The sequence below is a fragment of the Lutjanus erythropterus genome, chromosome 12 (genome assembly GCF_056507025.1).
Source record: "Lutjanus erythropterus isolate fLutEry1 chromosome 12, fLutEry1.hap2, whole genome shotgun sequence".
Lineage (NCBI taxonomy): Eukaryota > Metazoa > Chordata > Actinopteri > Lutjaniformes > Lutjanidae > Lutjanus > Lutjanus erythropterus.
The window spans coordinates 23,715,684-23,736,460 of record NC_139328.1 but is presented as its reverse complement, the minus strand read 5'-3'; the positions used below and the strand labels follow the sequence as shown (position 1 = coordinate 23,736,460).

General features: G+C 39.2%; 1 protein-coding gene across 3 annotated transcripts in view; it reads right to left on the bottom strand.

The window, feature by feature from the left end:
- The window catches only part of LOC146318035 (zinc finger E-box-binding homeobox 1-like), an 82,443-nt gene extending 66,776 nt beyond the window's left edge, over positions 1 to 15,667 (bottom strand). For 2 of the 3 annotated variants that reach the window (XM_084732006.1, XM_084732007.1), the window contains exon 1: positions 15,551 to 15,667. In XM_084732006.1, the coding sequence (XP_084588132.1) occupies positions 15,551 to 15,608 (58 nt within the window). In that variant the 5' untranslated portion in view covers positions 15,609 to 15,667. Of the gene's footprint in view, positions 1 to 13,665; positions 13,841 to 15,550 lie in introns of those variants that run through there. The other variant, XM_084732008.1, reaches the window with a different exon arrangement.
- Positions 15,668 to 20,777: the final 5,110 nt, after the last annotated feature.

Genomic DNA, 20,777 nt, shown 5'->3' with positions numbered 1-20,777 from the left:
TACAAGGAAATGAAACCCAAAACCTTGTGATACTGCTGCAATGATTTATTGATTATTAATTGACTATTAAAATAATCAGCAACTACTCTGCATCATTTTCTGTGATTTCAGCTCCTTAAATATGAATATTTTCTGGTTGCTTTAATCGTCTCTGGCAGTAAACTCAGTCTCTTTGGATTGTGGACAAAACAACATTTGAGGACGACATTTGAGGACGTCATCTTGGGCTTTGGGAAACACTGATCTACATCTTTTACCATTTATTTTCCAGACAGTATCCATACCAACTCAAGGCCGTAATAGCTGAAAAGACACAGCCAAATACTGACTTTGTTAGAACCATGACTTCAGTGTTACATTCTTGTACATACAGCTATGACTGAAGTAAAAGGTGGGACCGAGTCTCGGTTTCTTCAAGCAGACATATAGAACGGGGCTATATTTTGTTATTTTTGTTCAACATGAGAATAAATCAGCCAAATGAAGGCAAGAGAATCAGCAAATGCATTTACCTCATTTTGTAGAGGTCTGTTTTCTTATCAGCATCAAAGGATCTTTTTCTGTTGATCAGTCTCTAAATAGTCATGTTGCAATCAGTTTTTATTAATGTTGGAAGTCAATAAAACTTTGCTTGAGCATGAGTAGAGTACAGAGATTTTGGTTCTTTTTTCTAGAAAATGTGTGAAAAAACATTGAGGGCCCCAGTTGGGAAGTAGATAACAGCAAATCTTTACATTTGAGAAGCTGGAGCCTGTGAATATTTGGCATTGTTGCTTGATGAATTACTTATGCTATTAATATATTGTCATAAATTTGATTGTCATATTATTAATCATTTCAGAACTATTGGCCATTAATGGTCATGTCAGCTGCTATATTTTTCTGTTTATTCCAAACAAGTTCAAATTGCTGTAACAGTCAACATAAAACCCTTCAGAGGATGTTCCCGGAGATCTGACCTCAACATCACATTTTTCCATTTCATGGACTGGCTATAAGTTGTGTCACATGAATCACTGAGAGTAGGATAACATGTATTCATATAAAAAGCTTGTGCAGTATGACGTTCAGGCCCTGCCAACACCCCGCCAAGAGCCCCAGTGGGGTGGTAATGCTGTTATTGTCACAGCTCCGGTACAAACGTGTTGCTTCGTGCCTACAGCTCATCAAAACCCCAACACTCTTCTGGCTCAGCAGCCACCTCAATTACAGAAGCATCACCCCGGGTTCTGTCGTCCCTCCTCATCCAGGCTGGGTGTAATTCATCAGGGCTGGGTGGCCTCCATTAGCGCTCCTCCGCAGGGACAGGACAGCCTCTAAAGCATAGCACTCAGGGAGCGCACCGGGGCCCCGCACTTTAGCCTAACAGCTTCATCAACATTGCATCCCTAGAGCAAGACACACACTCTCACGCCGAGCGCACACACACACACACAACCTCTGGAGGGCCCAATTAGCAGCCATCACCTGTAATTGAATAACAACACTCCCTTTCTTTCAGCCTCTCCAGTTCTCTCTTTCACTCAGACGTGCGTTTGCTTGCATGATTTAAAAAGGACGACTGCTAATGTTCTCCTACATCAACAAACAAATCTAAATCTGCTCTGACAGTTTATTAAGGGCTCTGAATAGACCTGCATATTCCGTTTGCAAGCAAGAGGTGTCTTCCACCTCGTCTCCCCTCTTCCTCCCGGTGCTCACTTTTACAAGAGTCATATATCATCCCTCTGGCTCCATTATGCACTACAAATCAAGCCCACAGGACACAGGATGGAGGAGAGACACAAAGAGAGAATCCACATCTCAACTCAGCTTCTAATCAAATCTTCTGTTCCATTTCAACATGTTCACTCACAATCAGCCCAGTCCTGTGTGGTGAGAGAGGGGAAACAGAGACCTGACTGCAGCTATCCAACTATGACACAAACATGTACCATCATGACTAATAAAGAGAACCTACCTACAGAATGTAAACAGAACAACAGTCCAGAGATGCTTCATTATTAGTCCCATTTATTCAAAACTGAGCAAAATGAGTGATGATGAAATATCAATATCAATACCAGCACCACCCAGGAGGAGACCAATCAGGAACCAGTGCAACTGACTCTGCAAGTAATGATTTTTTTCATTACTGATTAGTCTATCAGTTTGCTTTTTGTTTAATCAATTTATTGTTCGGACCTTAAAAATGTGGATCTGATTTCCCAGAGTTTGTGATGACATCTTCAATGAACTTTATGCAACCAGTATTACTGAAACTTAAATACTTTTTCAATGTCACATGGTTAAAATAATACATATATATCTGGTAACTGGTAAAAAAAAAAAGTGAGTCATTGCACACCATGATCTGAGACAAAAAGACTCATCTGGAAAGCCAGTTACGGTGCGAAAGAGGAGAATAAATCCTCTACTGTGCATCTAATCTAATTCTCTCTTCCACTCCCACCTGTCCTGCTGCTGCTGTACCCTCTGAGGTCTCTGGGGGGTCTTTAGTGAGTCCAGGCCCCTCCTAACCCACCTGTCCACCGCTCATGATTTATGTCCCCTGAGAACACTGGGAGGTTGTCTCCCCTGCTCCTGCTGTAGGTTTTACATGTTACTTTTTACTCTATTGAATCACAAAGACGTTGGCGTCTTCCAAGAATTCTTTGGTCGGGTTTGTGGTTTTATAGCTTTGGTTTGTTAAAGTAATCAAATGTGAAATCAGAACAAATAACCCTCAATGGTTCTTTAAGTTATTTTAATACATAATGTTCCTATGAAAATAATCTGGTTCCTGTGAAAAAGCATTGGAGCATGGTAAAAGGATATGCTGTAGTGATGCCTAAAGAAACATTTTCCATTGCTATATACTGTAGAACATGCAGTGCTATTTGGCATTAAGATGTTTTCCAGTTGTGTCCTGGTCAAGACAGCACAAAGTAAAGAAATCTCACCAGTATGGTTGGGCCGATGGACAATACCACTGTCCAACGCGATGGCTGAGAGTCATCGACCACTGTGCCCTGTCATGTTATATGCCACTTTGGTAGATATTGTCCAACCCTACTCACCAGTCAGTAGCTTTGAATCATTTCAGAAGAGGATGATCAGTCATTTCAGCGATTTGCACTTATTGCCAAATATGGGTTCAACAGACTGCAGTTGTCCCATATGTACTGCCCCTCATGGTCCAGCATGCATGTGATTACGTGTAACCACCATAGTATGAAACACAGTTTTACTGTTACTTTTATATGTGTAATCTCAATGCAGAGTCACAGTGAAAGGCAGGACAGATGCACACTGTGTTTCAAAAAAAGGAACAAGGCGACTGATTTTAAAGCCAACCCATAGCCTCGAGTGAAATCTCAGCCATGACTTCAGACATTTTCACTGGAAAAAAAACTATTCTGTCATCACAGAAACAGATAATAAGATGGAGAGTATCACAAGTATTAGAAATAAGTAGAATTATCTGTTCCCCAAACAAAAGATTTTATTTGCTTTAAGAACACTCAAGTAGGCGCAGCAACTGCTGACACAGGCAAATATAAAACTGGACAAAATGACAGCTCCCAAAAAGTGAAGCCAAAATATCTTGGGCACATAGGATAAAGTGAAGCAAAAAACCCTCACATTTGAAAAGCTGTAACCTGAAAATGTTTAAAATTTTTGCTTGAAAAATTACAAATGGTTAGGCTAACTGATTATAGTCAGTAGTCAATACTTGACAATTATTTTCTTTTTTCAAATAACCAATTATTTCACCAATTGTTTCAGTACAGAAACAAAGACTGAGGTCATTTTCTAATGTTAAATTTGGCTTTAACTTTAAACTCTTTCACTCTTTTCTTTAATTTATCCATTTCATTATTCTGCTCCTTCTCTCCTCTCAGTACCACATTTCTTGCCATTTCAGCTTTGCTACACCTGTTTCTTTCTGGTTTACCTTTGAGATGTGTCCCAATTTTTAATGGAAGCGAATCAAAACAAGTGGCCTATCACAGACGAGCGGCATTCCACTTCAATGACCAACATGCACAGGACTACGGCTCGACTTAGGTCTCTACTGTACGGCTCTCATATCTGTGGCTCGGTGTTGTGCCTGGAGGCAGGCAGCAGCAGCAGCTTTGGGCTGCGTTTTCACAGATTTCCTCTGAGCTTGAGGATCCGGCGGCCTCTGTTCTGCTTCTCAGGCGGCAGGAGAAGAAAGAGAATGGAGGATGGCAGGATATGCAAATTGTGTCACCACCAAAGGAGAGGGAGAGGAGTTTCCCACCGGCTAAGTGTGAAAGAGTGCTCCCCCTCTCCTACACACACACATACACACAACAGAGGACTTCTGAATGGGACTTTTTCTTTTGACACACACTGGTCTGCGTGCACACATAACCTACACAATCACAGAAATGTAACACAAACACATGTATGAGGACATGGTTCATTTACATGTGAACTTTAGCACAAAAAAAACATGCTATATGAAAATTTTAATACACACAGATGCATGGTGTGAGGTAGGAGGATGCTGGTCAGCAGCAGCACCAGAATAAACTGGATCTCTTCACCACAGGCCGTCTTTCATGGCTCAGCCTCAGTTAGCACCACAGCACAGATTAAAGTTTTAGCTGTTGGCTGCTTGGGGAGCCTCTTGAATACATGAATATTCAGGTGGCTTAATGAGAACGATGAAAGGCAGCAGCAAAGCAGGTTACTTGTGGAAATGGGTTAGGCCACCTTTAAGAAAAGTACTACAGTAATACGAGTTTGGCAGTTCCTCTGAGATTTTATGCACCAGTGGCGCTGGAGGTAAATTTCAGTTCTGGTTCCACATTCGGCTTTGTTTTGAGCGTAGGTGGCAATGAGCAAACTCTGTCTTCATGACATCAATTTTAAACGGCATTGTAAGTTTGGAGGAGTTGGCGTTGCTGTAATCTTATTTTAATTTAACACGGCAGACTGAACATAAAATGGATCTTTTCATGACACACATCTTTAAGTTGACTAGCAGCCATCTGAATGAGGTCCTCTTCTGTGAGTTTCCTTGTCAAATGAAATGAAATGAATCCTTGTCTTGCAGATTCAAGTTAAGGTGTCATTTAGTCAAAAGTTGATTAAGGTGTGCACAAACTGGCACTGGAAGACTGGGGTGACCAACGGAGGATATCATATTAAAAAAAAAAAAAAAAACATGTTCTAACATGGTTATGATCCGACACACAAATGCGTCTAAACTAAGGCTGCACAATTACTTAAATGTTAACCTCAATCACAATTTTGGCTTCCCGCAATTGAATGAACATGATCAGTGGTGATACTGACATGTAAAATGCATGTTCCACTCATAAAACATTCATATGAACCTATCAAATAAAACATTTCCTATATTAACAGTCAGCCACTTTGCAGCAGAAAGCTGTGTAAAGTTTCCTGGATGTTGCAGCTGCAGTCCAGAGTAGAAGAGAGATATATAACAGAGAGCAGACGGGCAAAATGAAAATCAAATGTCTGGAGCAGAAGGTGAAGAGTTAGTCCATCAAAACAGATTATCATCCATTGTTGGGTAGAATTTCAGATTTAGAGCAAGTGATGTTAAGCAAGAAGAAATCATGTGTGTATGAGGCTTGAGATATAATGCAAAGCAACACAACTAACTTGCTCAACCATCTAACAAACACCACAAACTGCAGTGCAATTAAATGCACTGCACATAGTTAATGTTAGCCTACTGAATCCCAGTGCCAACTCAGACATCAATATCAGCAACGCTGTACAGTGCATCATCGTATTAATGTGGCACAACATGAAAGTGAACGCAGTTTTGTGTTTATTAATTTTAAGTAATAAGTTTTGGCACAACTTTATTCATATTTCTCTTCTAGGAGGCGTGCTGTGAGCAAGGACCAGTCTTATTTTGACACACAAATTTGTCAGTTAGCAGGAATGTAACACAACATGGAAGTGAAAGCAATGCTATTTACTAAATTGTGAAAGTGCAATAAAATTGTCACTAAAAGCAATGAATAATCCTGACAAATAATGATCTCAATATTTATCAAAATAATCATGCATATCACTTTAACCATAACTGTGCAAACGCACGTCCAAACACATTTTTGTTTTTTAAAAGTGCTCCGCAGCAAAGTCACAGCTTTACTGTTAACTGTACATACAATTCTGTAATGATTATATATATAGTGTTATATTTTCCTTGAGTAGTTTTGTGTAATCTTTACACAGCACACAGAGTAAATACGGCAAACACTGAAACTACCACAGTCCTTCTCCCATGTGCTTTCAGGGGTAACATAGCTCCAGGGCTGCTCCACTGACCTCTGACTTCTCTGGGGAGGACTGAGGGTGGGTGGCTCGGTGTGGTGGGAGCTACCCTCTAAAATCTGAGCTGTCAACAGGGGTGATGCAGACAACTTATAGCGTTGAGTTTCACAAACAACTATACCATGGATGTTTCAGATTTATTAGAACTTCTCTGTGCAGCATAGCTTTAATGACATAACTAGTTGCTCTCAGTTTCGTGTCAGAGGGCAGCAGCACACCATTTCCCTTCCACCTTGACTAAAAATAGTTCTAATGTTGAGCATTCATGAGTTGCAGGGGGGGAAATCGCACCTGCATGACAACAGGCGCCTCTCTGCTGGCTGATGTTTTCAGTCATTTGTGATTTGATCCAGGCTACAATTATACAAGTCAAATATTACTCTCTCCAAACCAACCAAACTCCACAGGCAAAAATAACTTTACCTCACAGAATATGAGTTGCTGGTCTACTGCTGACTTGACCTGTTTGTTTATGTTTTTGTTATTATATGACTTTGGGGAATCCAAACTATCCTTTTAAAACACCACAGTCATAAAATAACACAAATAAACTGACAGTTTAAGGCAGCGGTAGACCAGTAACTCCAATATTCTGCAAGGTAAAATTGCTGATTTCACCTGTGGAGGTTGGTTGGTTTGGGGAAAGCGATATTTGGCTGATATGAAGGCAAAGTAAAGCATTGAAAATATTCTAAATATAGCATACACTTAAACTGGTATTGATTTTTTTTAGGTAGACCTTTTTTAAGTGGATAAAATAGCCTACCTTTTGTATCTGATACAACCCACAGCAGTTAGCTTCCATGCTGGTACTACTGACAAGCTTAACTTCCAGTTTATATTGTTTTCTTTATCTCACTGTCATTAAGTATAATCTCCATGTTCACTTTACTTTTGTTGCCCATAGCTATATGTACTTAGTTAGATTTACTTAGAATATTACTTAAAGTTGTTATATAGAACATGATGAATAAATTAATCCAGAAAAAAACATTTGTATCTGAATCATACACCTTTATTAGGGTGTATTGAGTCATCTTTCCATGCCTGATCTCTCAAGGTGCCTTTATCGGCTGACGTCATCTAATTGAAACACAACTGCATCAGCACGAACTGCTGATTTACCCTCACAGGCACAAAGCACAGCCACCATGTTAATGCATGTAAATCCAAACAAGCAGGCCTGTGTTGTTATGCAAAGCCCCGAGGAAAGTAGCAGTTTCCCATCTTAATGCTAATACACACACTCTCTCTCTGACGCATACACACTAACACATGCACACACCACAATTAGTCACAGAAGCAGCATCAGTAGCCCTGACGCACCTCCCCCTCTGGACCGTAAAAGGCAGTGGGAGGGGTTAATGCTGACTTGCTAAAGACATCCTGTAGTGCTTTGTCATTCCACAGGCCCATTTGTGCAAGGGAAACAGCACATGCACACACACACACACACACACACACACACACACACACACACACACACACACACACACACACACAGCCCCAGGCTCTTTAGCACGAGGAGGAGAAAGTAACATGAATGACCACTGGTCACGGATCAATTAACAGCTACTGTTGACCACAACCAATTCAGGACCATTTCCAACTAAGGCTTCCATCTCCATTATAGACTACAGAAGTGGATGTGTGCATTAATATTCACATTACACTCAAAAAATATACAATTTGAGGTTAAAAAATTAAAAAAAAAAAAAAAGAAAAAAGAAAAAATGGTTAGATTTTGTATACTGCATTTCCTAAATGTGATTATAAAACATAATAACAACTATTATTTGTTATTAGACTAATCAAATGAGAGTACCAGGATGAGTTTGGCCTATGGCAAGACTGATTAGCTACAAACAAATGCTTAATATTGTCTCAGAGGCAGGACATTCTCATGACTCCTCTGCTCTGTAGGACGGCCGTAACTGGAGTACCTCAGGGAGACGGTCCATTCAAACAAAGACAAAACACAGATAAAACACGCCTTCTTTCCTTTAAGAGTGTGTGGTTTTTGAGCCATGCCGCAGGGTGTCATGGACTAGAAACACATACATAGTGAACGGTGACACACTGATTTGAAGCACTAAGCTTAGCTGAAAGGCCACAGTCCTCATAAAATGATGCAAAGCTTGCTTGTAGTACATGCAAGGCATTAATAGAGCATTACAGCCTCAATCTCCACAGAAGAGTTGAAAACCAGGCACACAAAAAATGCTACTCATCTACGCATCAAACAACAGCAAGCTGATCAAAGAGCCCATCACCAGAGAGACAAGAGTTCTCCTTTAAAACTGTAATTCAAAGCACTCTCATATGAACAAATGCCTGTTTGCCTGATCTGATATAACTTATATAAAACACCCGTCAGTGAACAGTCATTGAGAGATGTTGTAAACACTACAGTTGTTTGTTAACACACTGCTACCACTACCAGTGAACATGCTGCAAGTAATTAAACCAAAACATCTGAGGGTTACTGAGATATATGAAAATGAACAACATACATACCACAGCATCTGCTCTAGAACTGATTAACTGATTCCAAAACAGAGAAGACAACAAGGACTTATTTGCAGAATATGGCAGAAATTAAATAGAATATATTCATAAGCATGCTTTCATTAGTGTATAATCATCTGAAAATAAAAAATTTTGTTTTTTGGTCACCTTAGCAGGGTCCAAAGTTAGCTTGACATGGTGTTTTACTTGCCCCAGCCAAGTGGGCAATCCTTATATTGAATATTGCATGGCCATGTTTCTACAGTAGCCCAGAACAGACAAACCAAACTCTGGCTTTAGATACAGCCTTTAGGCTTTTTTGAGAGTTTGTGGGAACTCCTGCATGTTTGCTTGGAAGGAAAGAGTGAGACTAACTGTCACTAAATTCTTCTCACAGGCCCTTTAAAGGCTCCTATAGTAGCGTTATGGAGCTGGTTTTTATGAGTGGAGTTTGCATTTGCACACAGGTGACATGATACACAGTTCAGCCAATGGTTCACACTATTACACTGATATACAGCAAAGGTGGGGAGGAACAAGACTGCCAGCTAGTAACAATGCTGAATTTTCAATATTTAAATCAGCTTTGCTAACATTTTATGAGAAAGGAAATGTATTCACACAATATGTTTTGGTGAGTAACTCTGACTATAAACAAAATGTTTATTTGTTTACAAGAAAACTCCACAGGGCCCCTTGTAACACCTAACACTTTGTTATTTCTCCAAAAACCTGCATAGGACAGGCAGACAGAGGCTGGTGAAGGCCCAGGCGCTGGCAGGCTTGTACAGTAAGTATGAGTGGTCCAAGCTTGGGAGTAGGCCGCTGTGTTTATCCTGTCAAGGTATGTTAACACCAGGCCGCATTCCTGTAGTCCCTAAATTGCAGTGTTAGATTACAGCCCAGCTGAGAGCGCACTCGTACACACACAAACATGCTGCACTTTACAGCAAGAGGAAAGGCGCTGGATGACGAAGCCGTGACCAAAGTGGCAGCAGCACCAGGCGGCGCGCACAAAGGGGCCAACACCTGCCATTTACAGAAGAGTTGCAGACTATTAACATGTGGTGGAGCAGAAAACAAGTTCATTAAGGCCATTTAGGTGGAAAACAAACAACTGAACACTTTCTCCTTTGCTTTTTTCTTAGCAACAATGTTTGTATAGACTTATTTTAAACACAGGAGTAACTGTTTTATATACTGTGTGTGCTGCTACAAATCACTCTAATGTACAGTGTAATGTATAGTAAAGGTTTAATTTAGGCTAAAACAAATACACTGTGAGAAAAGTGAAGGTTGGTAGGGTCTCTGCAGGCCTGTAGCTTGATGACGCTCATCATTTCCTAGGCTTTTATACCAGCATGTTTACAGCTGTTGCTTGGCAAGAAACTGTCTCTGTGCAGAAGTAGAGCAAGGCCAACAGACTGTCAACTATCAATAACACCCAGCAGGTTAGGGTTAGTGTCTTTTGATAGGCGAGTATAATGCCATTTGCATATAGGTGGCACACTAAAATGGCACAGAGACACATGAAGAGGAGTCTCAGTAGATGACACATGGTATAAAGTTAACAGCAGCACTACAGACATGACTTTTAACAGCGGGGGTGAACTTAAAGAAAATCCATCTTAAGTGACTTCTGCTAACACAAACGTGTCCCATGTGCTGACAGGTCATGTCCAGTTTGTGGAGCTAAAGAGAGCCAAACTGTTGCGTCTCTGTCTAGCTGCAGAGAGGAGGGAGGGAGGGAAACAAGTGTGTGAAGAGGTTCACTGATCGTGAATCCTGATGTTACTGTACAGTTCTATGGTTTGAACGCTACAGATTAAAATATGTGTCGCCGAAATGACAGATGTTCGCCTCCTCCACAAAACTTATGTCGCTGCGCTGCATTATTGTAAGTCATGATGAAGAGTCCGGACTCTGTCTCTCCTCTTCATCTCCTCGGTGTGTTGGTGTGCAGTTTGCTGTCTGCTGTTGTCTAAAACGTCCTCACTGATGTAAACTGTCAGAGTGATACTGATGTAAATGATTCTACTGCCTTAATACAAAAACATGAATATCGCACATTGTTTCATCATTATATAGACTGAACTAAATAAACAATATTTTAGTGAAGAAATGAACTATTATTAACAATAAAAATACTAAATAAATGCGTATAAATAGCGACCTTTTCCTAAACTACTGCTGATTCTGTGGTGTTGGAATTTTAAATCTGAAGCCTGCAGCACCACAGAAGCTTCAATTGACTTTTCTATTGAGGCTTTTAGTGCATTTTGCCCTTAATGTTAAACTAAGCATATTTTTTGTATGCCAAATGCAGTGTCTCTGAGGGTTTCTGGACAATATTTGTCATTGTTTTTGGTTACTGTATTTGATTTAATAAAGTTACATTTGAATTACACTGTAAACACTTGAAAAATATCCATTTTAGGTACATTTTGAACAAATAAAAAATGAGTGATTAATTTTGGATTAATCGTGATTAGCTACAGGCAGTCATGCAATTAATTGCAATTAAATATTTTAATTGATTGACAGCAATAATATACATATATATAAAACATGCTGCCTATAAAACTATAAAAATAAAAAAAATGCATTATGTTCTGTTGAAAAAAAGTTTTCATATCTGCATATATTAGACAACATACTAATATAGACCGATATATCTGTGATCGACCAACATCAGGCTGAAAATATCAGCCAACCAATATATCTGTCTGGCTTCGTTTGGAGATTTGGCTTCATGATGATTTGAATAGAGCTAAAAAGGTTAATCTATTAATCGATTCTTAAATTAATCACTGTCTATTTTGATAATTGATTAATTGTTTGAGTAATTTTTTGAAAAGAAAATATGGTTATTTCACCTTCTAAAATATGGTTTCTGGTTTCTTCACTTGTCTGTAACAGTAAACTGAATATCATTGGGTTGTGGGCAAAACGAGACATTATATGACGTCATCCTGAGCTTTGAGAAACACTGATTGACATTTTCCTCCATATTCCAAAAAACCGAAACGTAGCACATCTCAAGTCTTCAAGTCAGGGAGGATCCATCTTTCAATATTGAAACTGTACCTTACATGAAAAAACACTAAAAATTAACTAAAATAAATAAATAAATAATATAAAAATAAAAAAGTAAAAAATGCTAATCCAAAAAATATTTTAGACTGAAATCATTATTAAGTTCATTTGGTGCAAAACTGCACTTAGTGTTGTTTTTTTCATGTAAGGTACAGTTTCAATATTGAAAGATGGCCAATAGCAATGTTCTGTGAAATGTAATGTTGTATGGAAGGGGGTTATCTGTACATTGATACCTGTATTTTTGAGGCACAGAAAATGAAAAGTGATTGGTTCTTAAATAAATGGGTCCAGCCCCCTGCTGTGTGCTTTCTCTGTCCGTATGTATATTACCAAATTGAGCCTGCACAGTACTACAAACGCTCTGATTTTTGTGATGTGAGCTAAATAAATAACAGAAATGTGAGTATTTTGTCCTCCCTGACTTGAGGACTTGAGATGTGCTACCTTTTCAATTATTTGGAATATGCTCACTGGATTTTGGGTTTAGCACTCCACTGAGAATCCCATTGTTGAAGCGCAACCTCTTTTTCTAATTCAGGACATTTTTCTCCACTTTCTTACATTTTATAGACCAAAACACTAACCAATTAATAATCGACAGACTAATCAATGTTTAAAATAAATGTGAAATGCAACTACAGTCATAAGTTATCATCAGAAAGGACCTGGTATGAAATGTAATTTAAGGTAGATTAAGGGAATTTAAGGTAAGGTAAAAGTTTGTGCACTTTTATATTGTCATACACGTAAATGAGTTGGATTTACAGAACACAGTCAGTAGTAATGTGAACATATGAACTGTTAAAGAAGCACAAATTGCAGCTTTTTTGTCAGTATAGTTGACAGTATCAGCAGCTGTTTGTCACATCATGGTGATGACAGACCTGAGGTCATGGTACATTAGCACAGGCTAATGTTTGTCACATCACCTCCTTTGAAATTCAAAGGAGTGAGCAGCCTGTGTGTCTGTCTGTGTGTTATGTGGATGAAAACTAATAAAAAAAACACACGTCTGAATGGAGACAGGCTGGAAAGGAGAGAGGCAGACAGTTTCACTTACAGCAGCAGATGAAAGCAGCACCTTTTGCCATCTTGATTGTGCGTCCCGTTACACGACCAAGGGTGCGCTCCTTTCATATTATAATCTATTTGAACGGTATATATTTGGGAATTAAGCGAATTGGGACACTCAATCGACTATTTCAGCCTTACAAGGCGAGGGTATGACGGGGAAATCGGTTAAAATACACCTTTATAGGTGTTGCATCACCTTGCGTACCTGGCTGTCTCCGGTCCAGAAAAAACAGCAACCCCGCCTTCACTGCAGTAATGGTACTGACCGCCATTCCCTTCCGCACACCGCTCAGGAAATTGTATAACGAATTACCGCAACACAATAGATGGAAAGGAGGGGTTTGACGGTGAGCCCTAAACGCACCGTTATTGTGCACGGTGGGGAATAACAGAGGAATAACCACCTTATGCACCGCTCATTTTCCGTGCAGACACACACACACACACATACACACACAGCTGCAGAGTGCACTCGACCAAACAAGGCAACCAGTCCACACACACACACAAAACACATAAAAGGGAAGATAAAACATGCACAAGTGGGTCAGAAATGCGTGTCGATGAGATAAATCCCGCGAGAATGAAGGGAGGCGAGCATCCATGCGAAGCTGGCACGGCACACACGGTGAAAACTACAAAAAAAATCATCTCTACCTGCACAAGTTGACATTTGGAGCGGTTTTCTGGCTCCTCACGACACACAGGGTCTTTAGGAGACGGCGAGCAGACACTGTTCCGATAACGGTCGAGAGCCGCAGGTGTTATTTCTGTTTATTTCTAGGCCATTTGTCAGCCCCGTTATCCGCGTTCAGGTAAACATGATGATGATGATGATGATGGCTCCTGTACGGACGCGCAGAGTCACCGTCGTGTCGTCAGCAGGAGGAGAAAAAAAGGTGCTTTCCAGCCCCTCGGCTCACACACATCATGCCTCATAACGGTGTCTAAAAATATATAAATTTATGGGTTTACTTTTTTTATTGGCTGATGCGATGTAAGAGGGGGAGAGAACAGGTAAGACACTGTCCAATGAGAGAGTCTGGCTCTAGAGGGACGTGTAAATTTAAAGTTATTACAACAAAAAATCTATTTTTATATTCTTTACTTCATAACAGGTGGACGTAATACTCTTATTGTGTTGAAAAGGTGCTCTTGCCCACAAACACATAATTTGAGATACTTGATGATATTGCTGATATAATGTACTTGTAGGTAATATTAAAGGATCATTGCATGTAAAATAAAATTAAAGATGGGAAGAAGACAGGTCAGTGCAAGTAAATTAGTTCGTAAATACCAAAACCTATGTATAAACTCTATTTTTTTATACCAATTACTGCATAACAGGTGGATTTAAATTAATCCTATTGTGTTGAAAAGGTGCTGACGCCTATTCTAAGTTCATTTTCATAACGATAACATTGAAAAAACTGTCGCTGGGTGATATTAAAGGATTACTACTGCTGTATTCCACTAACCAGGATACGATAAAGTAAAAACAATGTTAACTTGAGTCTATATTTTGCAATGAAGTGACTCCAAACCTATGTTTAGACACTTTAAAATACATTTCCTTATAATGCACAAAATGCAGTATAAAACATTTATTTTCAGCATTTCTAACGGCTCACAAACCCGAACTGACAGGTGTAAAAAGAAACAATCACAAATGTACCACAAGAGCAATTTGCAACAATCAACAAAAAACGCACGGCGAATAACAAAAATTGCAAGATTTATAAAGGTAAACTGGTGCAGGCAATGAGGAAATGCATGCATGAAGATAAACTTCTCCATCAGGACGATTAGAAATGTTTAAAAACGTCAACTCTTACCTTAACTAAGGAAACATGTGGTGTTGCAGTTGCAGCAGGGAGGGGTGAAGTGGAGATAAAATAAACATCCCATCTCTTTGCCATCAGCACCGGAGCACCAGCGCAGCCGACCAAAGCCCATGCAAAATATTCCATGCTTTCACCGCCACAGCACGATTCCGCATCCGACCACCAACACTAACAGATAAAGTTGAATTATTTTGAAAGGAAGGGAGAAACTGCACTGTCCGGCGCCGAGTGAGCAGCAAGTTAACGTGAAACTAACCCCGCAACAACCTCGCCCTGAAAAAACACATCCACTAAACTATAAACTGCGCTCAACGGGCCACGTTGTTATGTGAAAGCCCCGCAACCTGCCGCCAAGTGTTGCTATGGGTGGAAAAGTGTCAGAAAAGTGCAGAAACAAAGGAAGGAAAAGTAAAAGAAAGTAAAAATACAGACAATCAAGCGCTCCTCGGGTTGTTATAACTGACGGATAACGGTTCACTCAGCCAGGCGGCCCCATGCACCGCTAGGCGGAGAGAGAAGCCAGCCAGGTATAACGGTACACCACCACACTGGGATATGAACATACTCCACAAAACTCACAGAAACGAGCTCCAACTCTCTCCCAAAAAGTCTCCAGGAGGAATTTACCGAGTGAAAAGCTCGACTTCAGCCCGCCGGGCTCCTCCAGCGGCCGTAAGGGAAGAGTTTGGACTTACCGCTGCTCCTCTTCGGGTTCGCCTGTTTTCTGCGCTTACACCTGGGGCCATCCGCCATGATCCTCTCGCTGAGTCTGAAGCGCAGCCGTTCGCGAGTCACCTCCCTCCTCCCTCCTCCTCCGTCTCACCCCTCAGTCCTCCTCACCCCTCCCATCCCTTCCACCCCCCCTCCTGTCCGCTTTACGACATCACCTTCCCCCCGCAAAAAAACACCTGGTTTGCGACACGCTGCACGGGTTTACGGCATCACCTTCTCAAACACCTCAGCACATGGCCCCTCCTACTGGCCGCACATGGGTGTGTTCTCTGACAGAAGTTTCCAAACGGTGGTCCTACCGCCCTGTCAGGGTCGGCCCGGGACTCTCACTGTCTCTGCTCCTCCTGACTGCTGAGAAAAAGAAAAATAAAGCAGAGGGGTGTTTCTGCACAGGTGGAAATGTACAAATATGTTCAGAGAGTTGAGGTGAAGGGTATTTCATGAGTCCATGATGAGCAGTGGTGGAGGAAGTATTTACAATATTTACTTAGTTTATTAAAAGTAGAAGTGGTGGGAAGTAACTGAGTACATTTACTCAAGCTGCCTGCTGTAATATTTTGGCACAGCCTCCATGTACTTTGCTTGCGCATTTATGCTTAATTGAATTGTGTATTCACGTTTTAATTTTAAACGCTTTCTGTTTATACTCCTCTCTGCTATATTTTGAGGGCAAATTTACTTTTTCTTTCACTACATTTATTTGACAGCATTACCAGGCTTTATATATTATATAGTTGCCTCTCGTTATTATGTTTGTTTGTCCTGTTTATTCTTTTTGTTTTATCCTTTAATTCTTGTTTTTATCTCTATCTTTTTTCTATTGCTGCTGGTCTGTGGGAGTTATCAAACATAATTTTATTGTATGCCTACAATGAAAAAAAGTCTTATGTACTTATATGAAGCTTCCAAACAGATTTTAATATGGTTAAAATTAGCTCCACCTTTACTTTCTGCAAGATTTTAAACGGACAATGTTCATAGTATTTTAACACTGTTGTATTAAAAACATATACGTAAGTGAAGATCTGAACACTGAAAGCAGCAAAACCACACTGTAAAAGCTTATTTTAACTTTTATGAGCTCACGTAAACTCAAAAGTTGAACATTTCCCTCTGAAATGCAGTGGGATAGAAGTGTAAAGTAACATAAAACAGAAATACTCAAATCCAGGTACCTTGAACTTAGCTGCATTTCATCACTGAACTGAAGCTCAAATATAGTAACACTGCATTAGAGTAAAAGTTCTACATTCAAGGCTGTATTTATGTAGGTAAAAGTATTACTAGAAAAACATTCTAAAAAGTATCAAAAGTAAAAGGAGTTATTATGCAGAATGATCTTCTTTGGAGTAGAAAATTATGTTTATGAAGTTTAAAAGAGCACTAGCATCAACATATACTTAAAAATACTTTTTGTATTATGTAAAATAGCCCATTTCAGAATAATATATTGTGTTATTGGATTAATCATTAATAGATTAAAATTACACATGATACATATATTAATTAATTAATTACATATCTTAATCTATTATAACATATCATATTTTTGTATGGATGATATGTTGCATGAATAAAGTAACTAGTAAGTACATTTTTCAAATAAAAGTAGTGGAGTAGAAGGATAGAGTGACCTAAAGAGTACGTAAAGAAACTCAAGTAAAGTACAAGTACTTTACAAGTAGTAGTACAAGTGCAAATGCTTACAGTACTTGCATTGAAGCACTGCTGGGTTTTGTATCAATATATCAGCAACCAAACAAATCTGAGGCATCAAAATCTTATAACTCACAATTTTCAGGTTTTAGGGCTTGAGATAAGACTCTTAGATAAAAATAAATTCTGTATAAGTAGAATGATTTCAAGCATTTCAGGAAAAAAAAAAAAAAAGCAAAATAAGTGTTCAAATTAATCAAGATTATTTAAGAAAAGGAAAAGGAAATCATCTGGAACACATAATATATTTAGATAATACTATTTAATACATATATATATATATAGATTATATGATTGAGATGCCTTTAGATGATAATTTGCTGCCTCTTGAAATGAATGAACAGACATAGAGGATAGAAATGACAGAAAATGGAGCATGATTCTGCAAATGTATCCATATCCATCCACAATCCTGCCAGACGACAGCACAAGAAGCAAAGATGCGGCATTAATATTTTATAGGTTTCTCAAAATGAAGACATTTCTATGTCCTTATTTCTCTTCTCCTGCAAAAAGATGTGGTTTCTTGTCACTAAGATGATTAATGTTGTCTGTTTCACTTGTTTGAACACTCAAGACACTCTCAGCGTTTAATCCCCATTTGCATTGCATTGTGCCAAATAAAAGCTTAACATATTTCTCTCTAAATACAATAATTTGCCATTTAAAATGAATCAGGCCAGCAGTGTTGCTTAGCTCCACGGTGGTGGGGAACTAATGCATTGATGAAACAAATGTAACATGTTAAACAACAAAGAAAACTTGAAGCCAAAGATGCATGCCCACACACACACACACACACACACACACACACACAGAGCGAGGTTTTGTCCTCAACAGGGACAGAAGTTCAATGACAGTTCACAGCAGGTCAGGGGAGTGGCCTTCACAGTCTCATCGAGCTATTCTTGTACCTGCCGACGATCAGGTTTCCAGTTCAGACACACCAGGTGCTGCTGCAGGCGAGCCTCTCACAGCCAACAGGACTCCTGTGGATATCCTGACACCGTGCTGAGGACGGTGGATGAAATTAAACTGAACAAGGGGGCAGTAAGTTTGAGATAATATGCATTTTTAAAGGTGCTTTGTTGTTGGCGAGGTGCATTCAGCTGCCTGACTGAACTGTGACAACATGAACGAACTTGGATTGGATTGTGAAGGAGAAGTGCTCAGATCTTTTACTTTGGTAAAAGTAGCAAAACCACAGTAATAAAATACGTAATAAAAAGTATGGTAAAAAAAAAATAAAATACAGAACCAAATACAGCTGTTTAAAGTAAAATCATAATCATATTTCTTATTATATATCAGAGTTTAAACAGAAAAACTGTAATACAAAATGCAGTAATATAACATGACACTGCTATTAATGCTTTTTGTCAGGTATATTTTATACAAACAGAAACATTTTACAAATTTCATGTTCTATTTTAAAAATAGGAATATACACAAATACAATAAAATTATTTTGATATTAACATGATGTGTCTGTTTAAACAATATGGTAGCAAACAATCTCATAAATTAATGCTTCACATCTTATAGATGTGAAAATGACCGTTGTGTGACGACAGCTGTCAGTGATGACGATGTTACGTCCCATCCATAAGCAGCCTTACGCCATTCCACCGACCCGCACCAACCACAGAGAAACACCTATGAAACAACCAAATCCATGATATCAGTTAACATGAAGACATAAAGACACTGAAAACACATGAAGACATTAAATCAAGGCTACCAAAAGATACAAACTCAAAACAGCAGCCCCCTCGCCACACGCCTCTCTCTCTTCTGCTGCTGCACAGGAGCTTTTAAGCTCTTCATTCTCAGGCCAGGTGCACCTCATTGAGCAATCAGATGAAGCACACCTAAGCAGAGCAAGAGGACAGCAGGAAATGGGACAAACAGCGCAGGGAAATCTAAAAATAAGGGCATCCTCAATTCATGTGGAGATCAACTTTGGTGAACTTTGACCTTTGCAAAGTCGCAGCTCCAACCAATAGCAAAGAAGTGTGTGTGACTGACTGTGTGGCTGTGCTCTGAAGCAGCTAAATGAAAGCAGCTAAATCAAACTCAACAACTGTGCTTTTGTTACTGGGACATGTTGAAATATCTTCTGCAAAAAAGCATCTTTCAGAGAGTGTCATGGATTTGTTTTCCAGCTTTTGAATCTCAGCTGTTGCGGAATAGCAAAAAGATACACAGTCTTACTTAGAAAAAAGTCATCTGTAGAGTTAAAGCCATGTGATGTAAAAGTAGTAATATTTCACCTTAAAAATACTCTCTTAAAAGTCAAAATTTACTTAAAACAAAAGGTATCAAAAATAAAGGTATTCATCAGACCAGAGGTGCCCCAAAATCTCTTCCATGAAGGGCCTCTGGATGAAGGACCAAGGGCCAAAAATAAATTTCATTTCACATCGCATGAACATGTATTTCATTTTATAGAAAATTTACATTCTAAATCTATCTAAATCAATCTTAACAGTATTGTTTTTATTTGCAGAGATGATTGTCATGTTGAGAGCATAGATTTAAAAGGAAAGATCTCTCTGACAGAAAGTGCATGTGACTCAATTTCTGCTGAACAGCTGTATTGTCCACCTTCATAATCAACGGTGGAAATTTGACTTCAGCTTGACAAAAATATAAAGGTCAGCATCATAGTGATAATACTGAACACGATGCAAACAAGTGAGTGAGTGAACAGCTGATTGCTTCAGTTTTCAGTGAACAGACTGAGCAACGTGTCACTTGCTTGAAAAACTTCTCATCCTGGCTCTATTTCAGCAAAGTTTCATGCACCTCAAACCTATTTTATCTGGTTAAAATCGATGTGACATTCTTGACATTTCTGTTTCCCCTAATCAAAGCAGTTGAAAGGGAGAACGAGAGACTAACGGTTTAAAAGCGTCACCTTGTATATGATTCAGAGCAGCATTTTTATAGGAATATCCTCAAAAAGGACGGGGTTTGGAAGGGAAAATGGGAACTTTTGGGAGTGACAAGTAAGTAAATTGTCCTCCAGGCTGATTTAAGAAAATTATGTTAGTTATTAATAAATAACTCAGGCACCTAATTTACTCATCTACAGATGGAAGAATCTCAAGTGAGCTGCAGCGATATTGCTCACATATGTGGACAGTTGTTCGCTCGCATCACTTCTAGTTACGAAGCGGTGTTACTGGTGATAAACTGTGGCAAGCCAGCTGAGTTTGGTGGTAAAAGAGACTAGAACATCATGACAACAGGAAGCCCTAGCTTCATAACTTTCTAGTGCAAAACTTTCAACAAAAAGTCTGGGAATGCTTTTATATTTCATATTGTTGGCAATGACCATGCTACAAGCAGGACAATCAACTTGTAGGTGTGCACTAAACAGTTTGGTTCTTCGCCTCCATGTCGTGCCTTCAAACTGTTAAATGCACACCTACTCATTGATTATACTAATAAAATTATAATAATATAAAT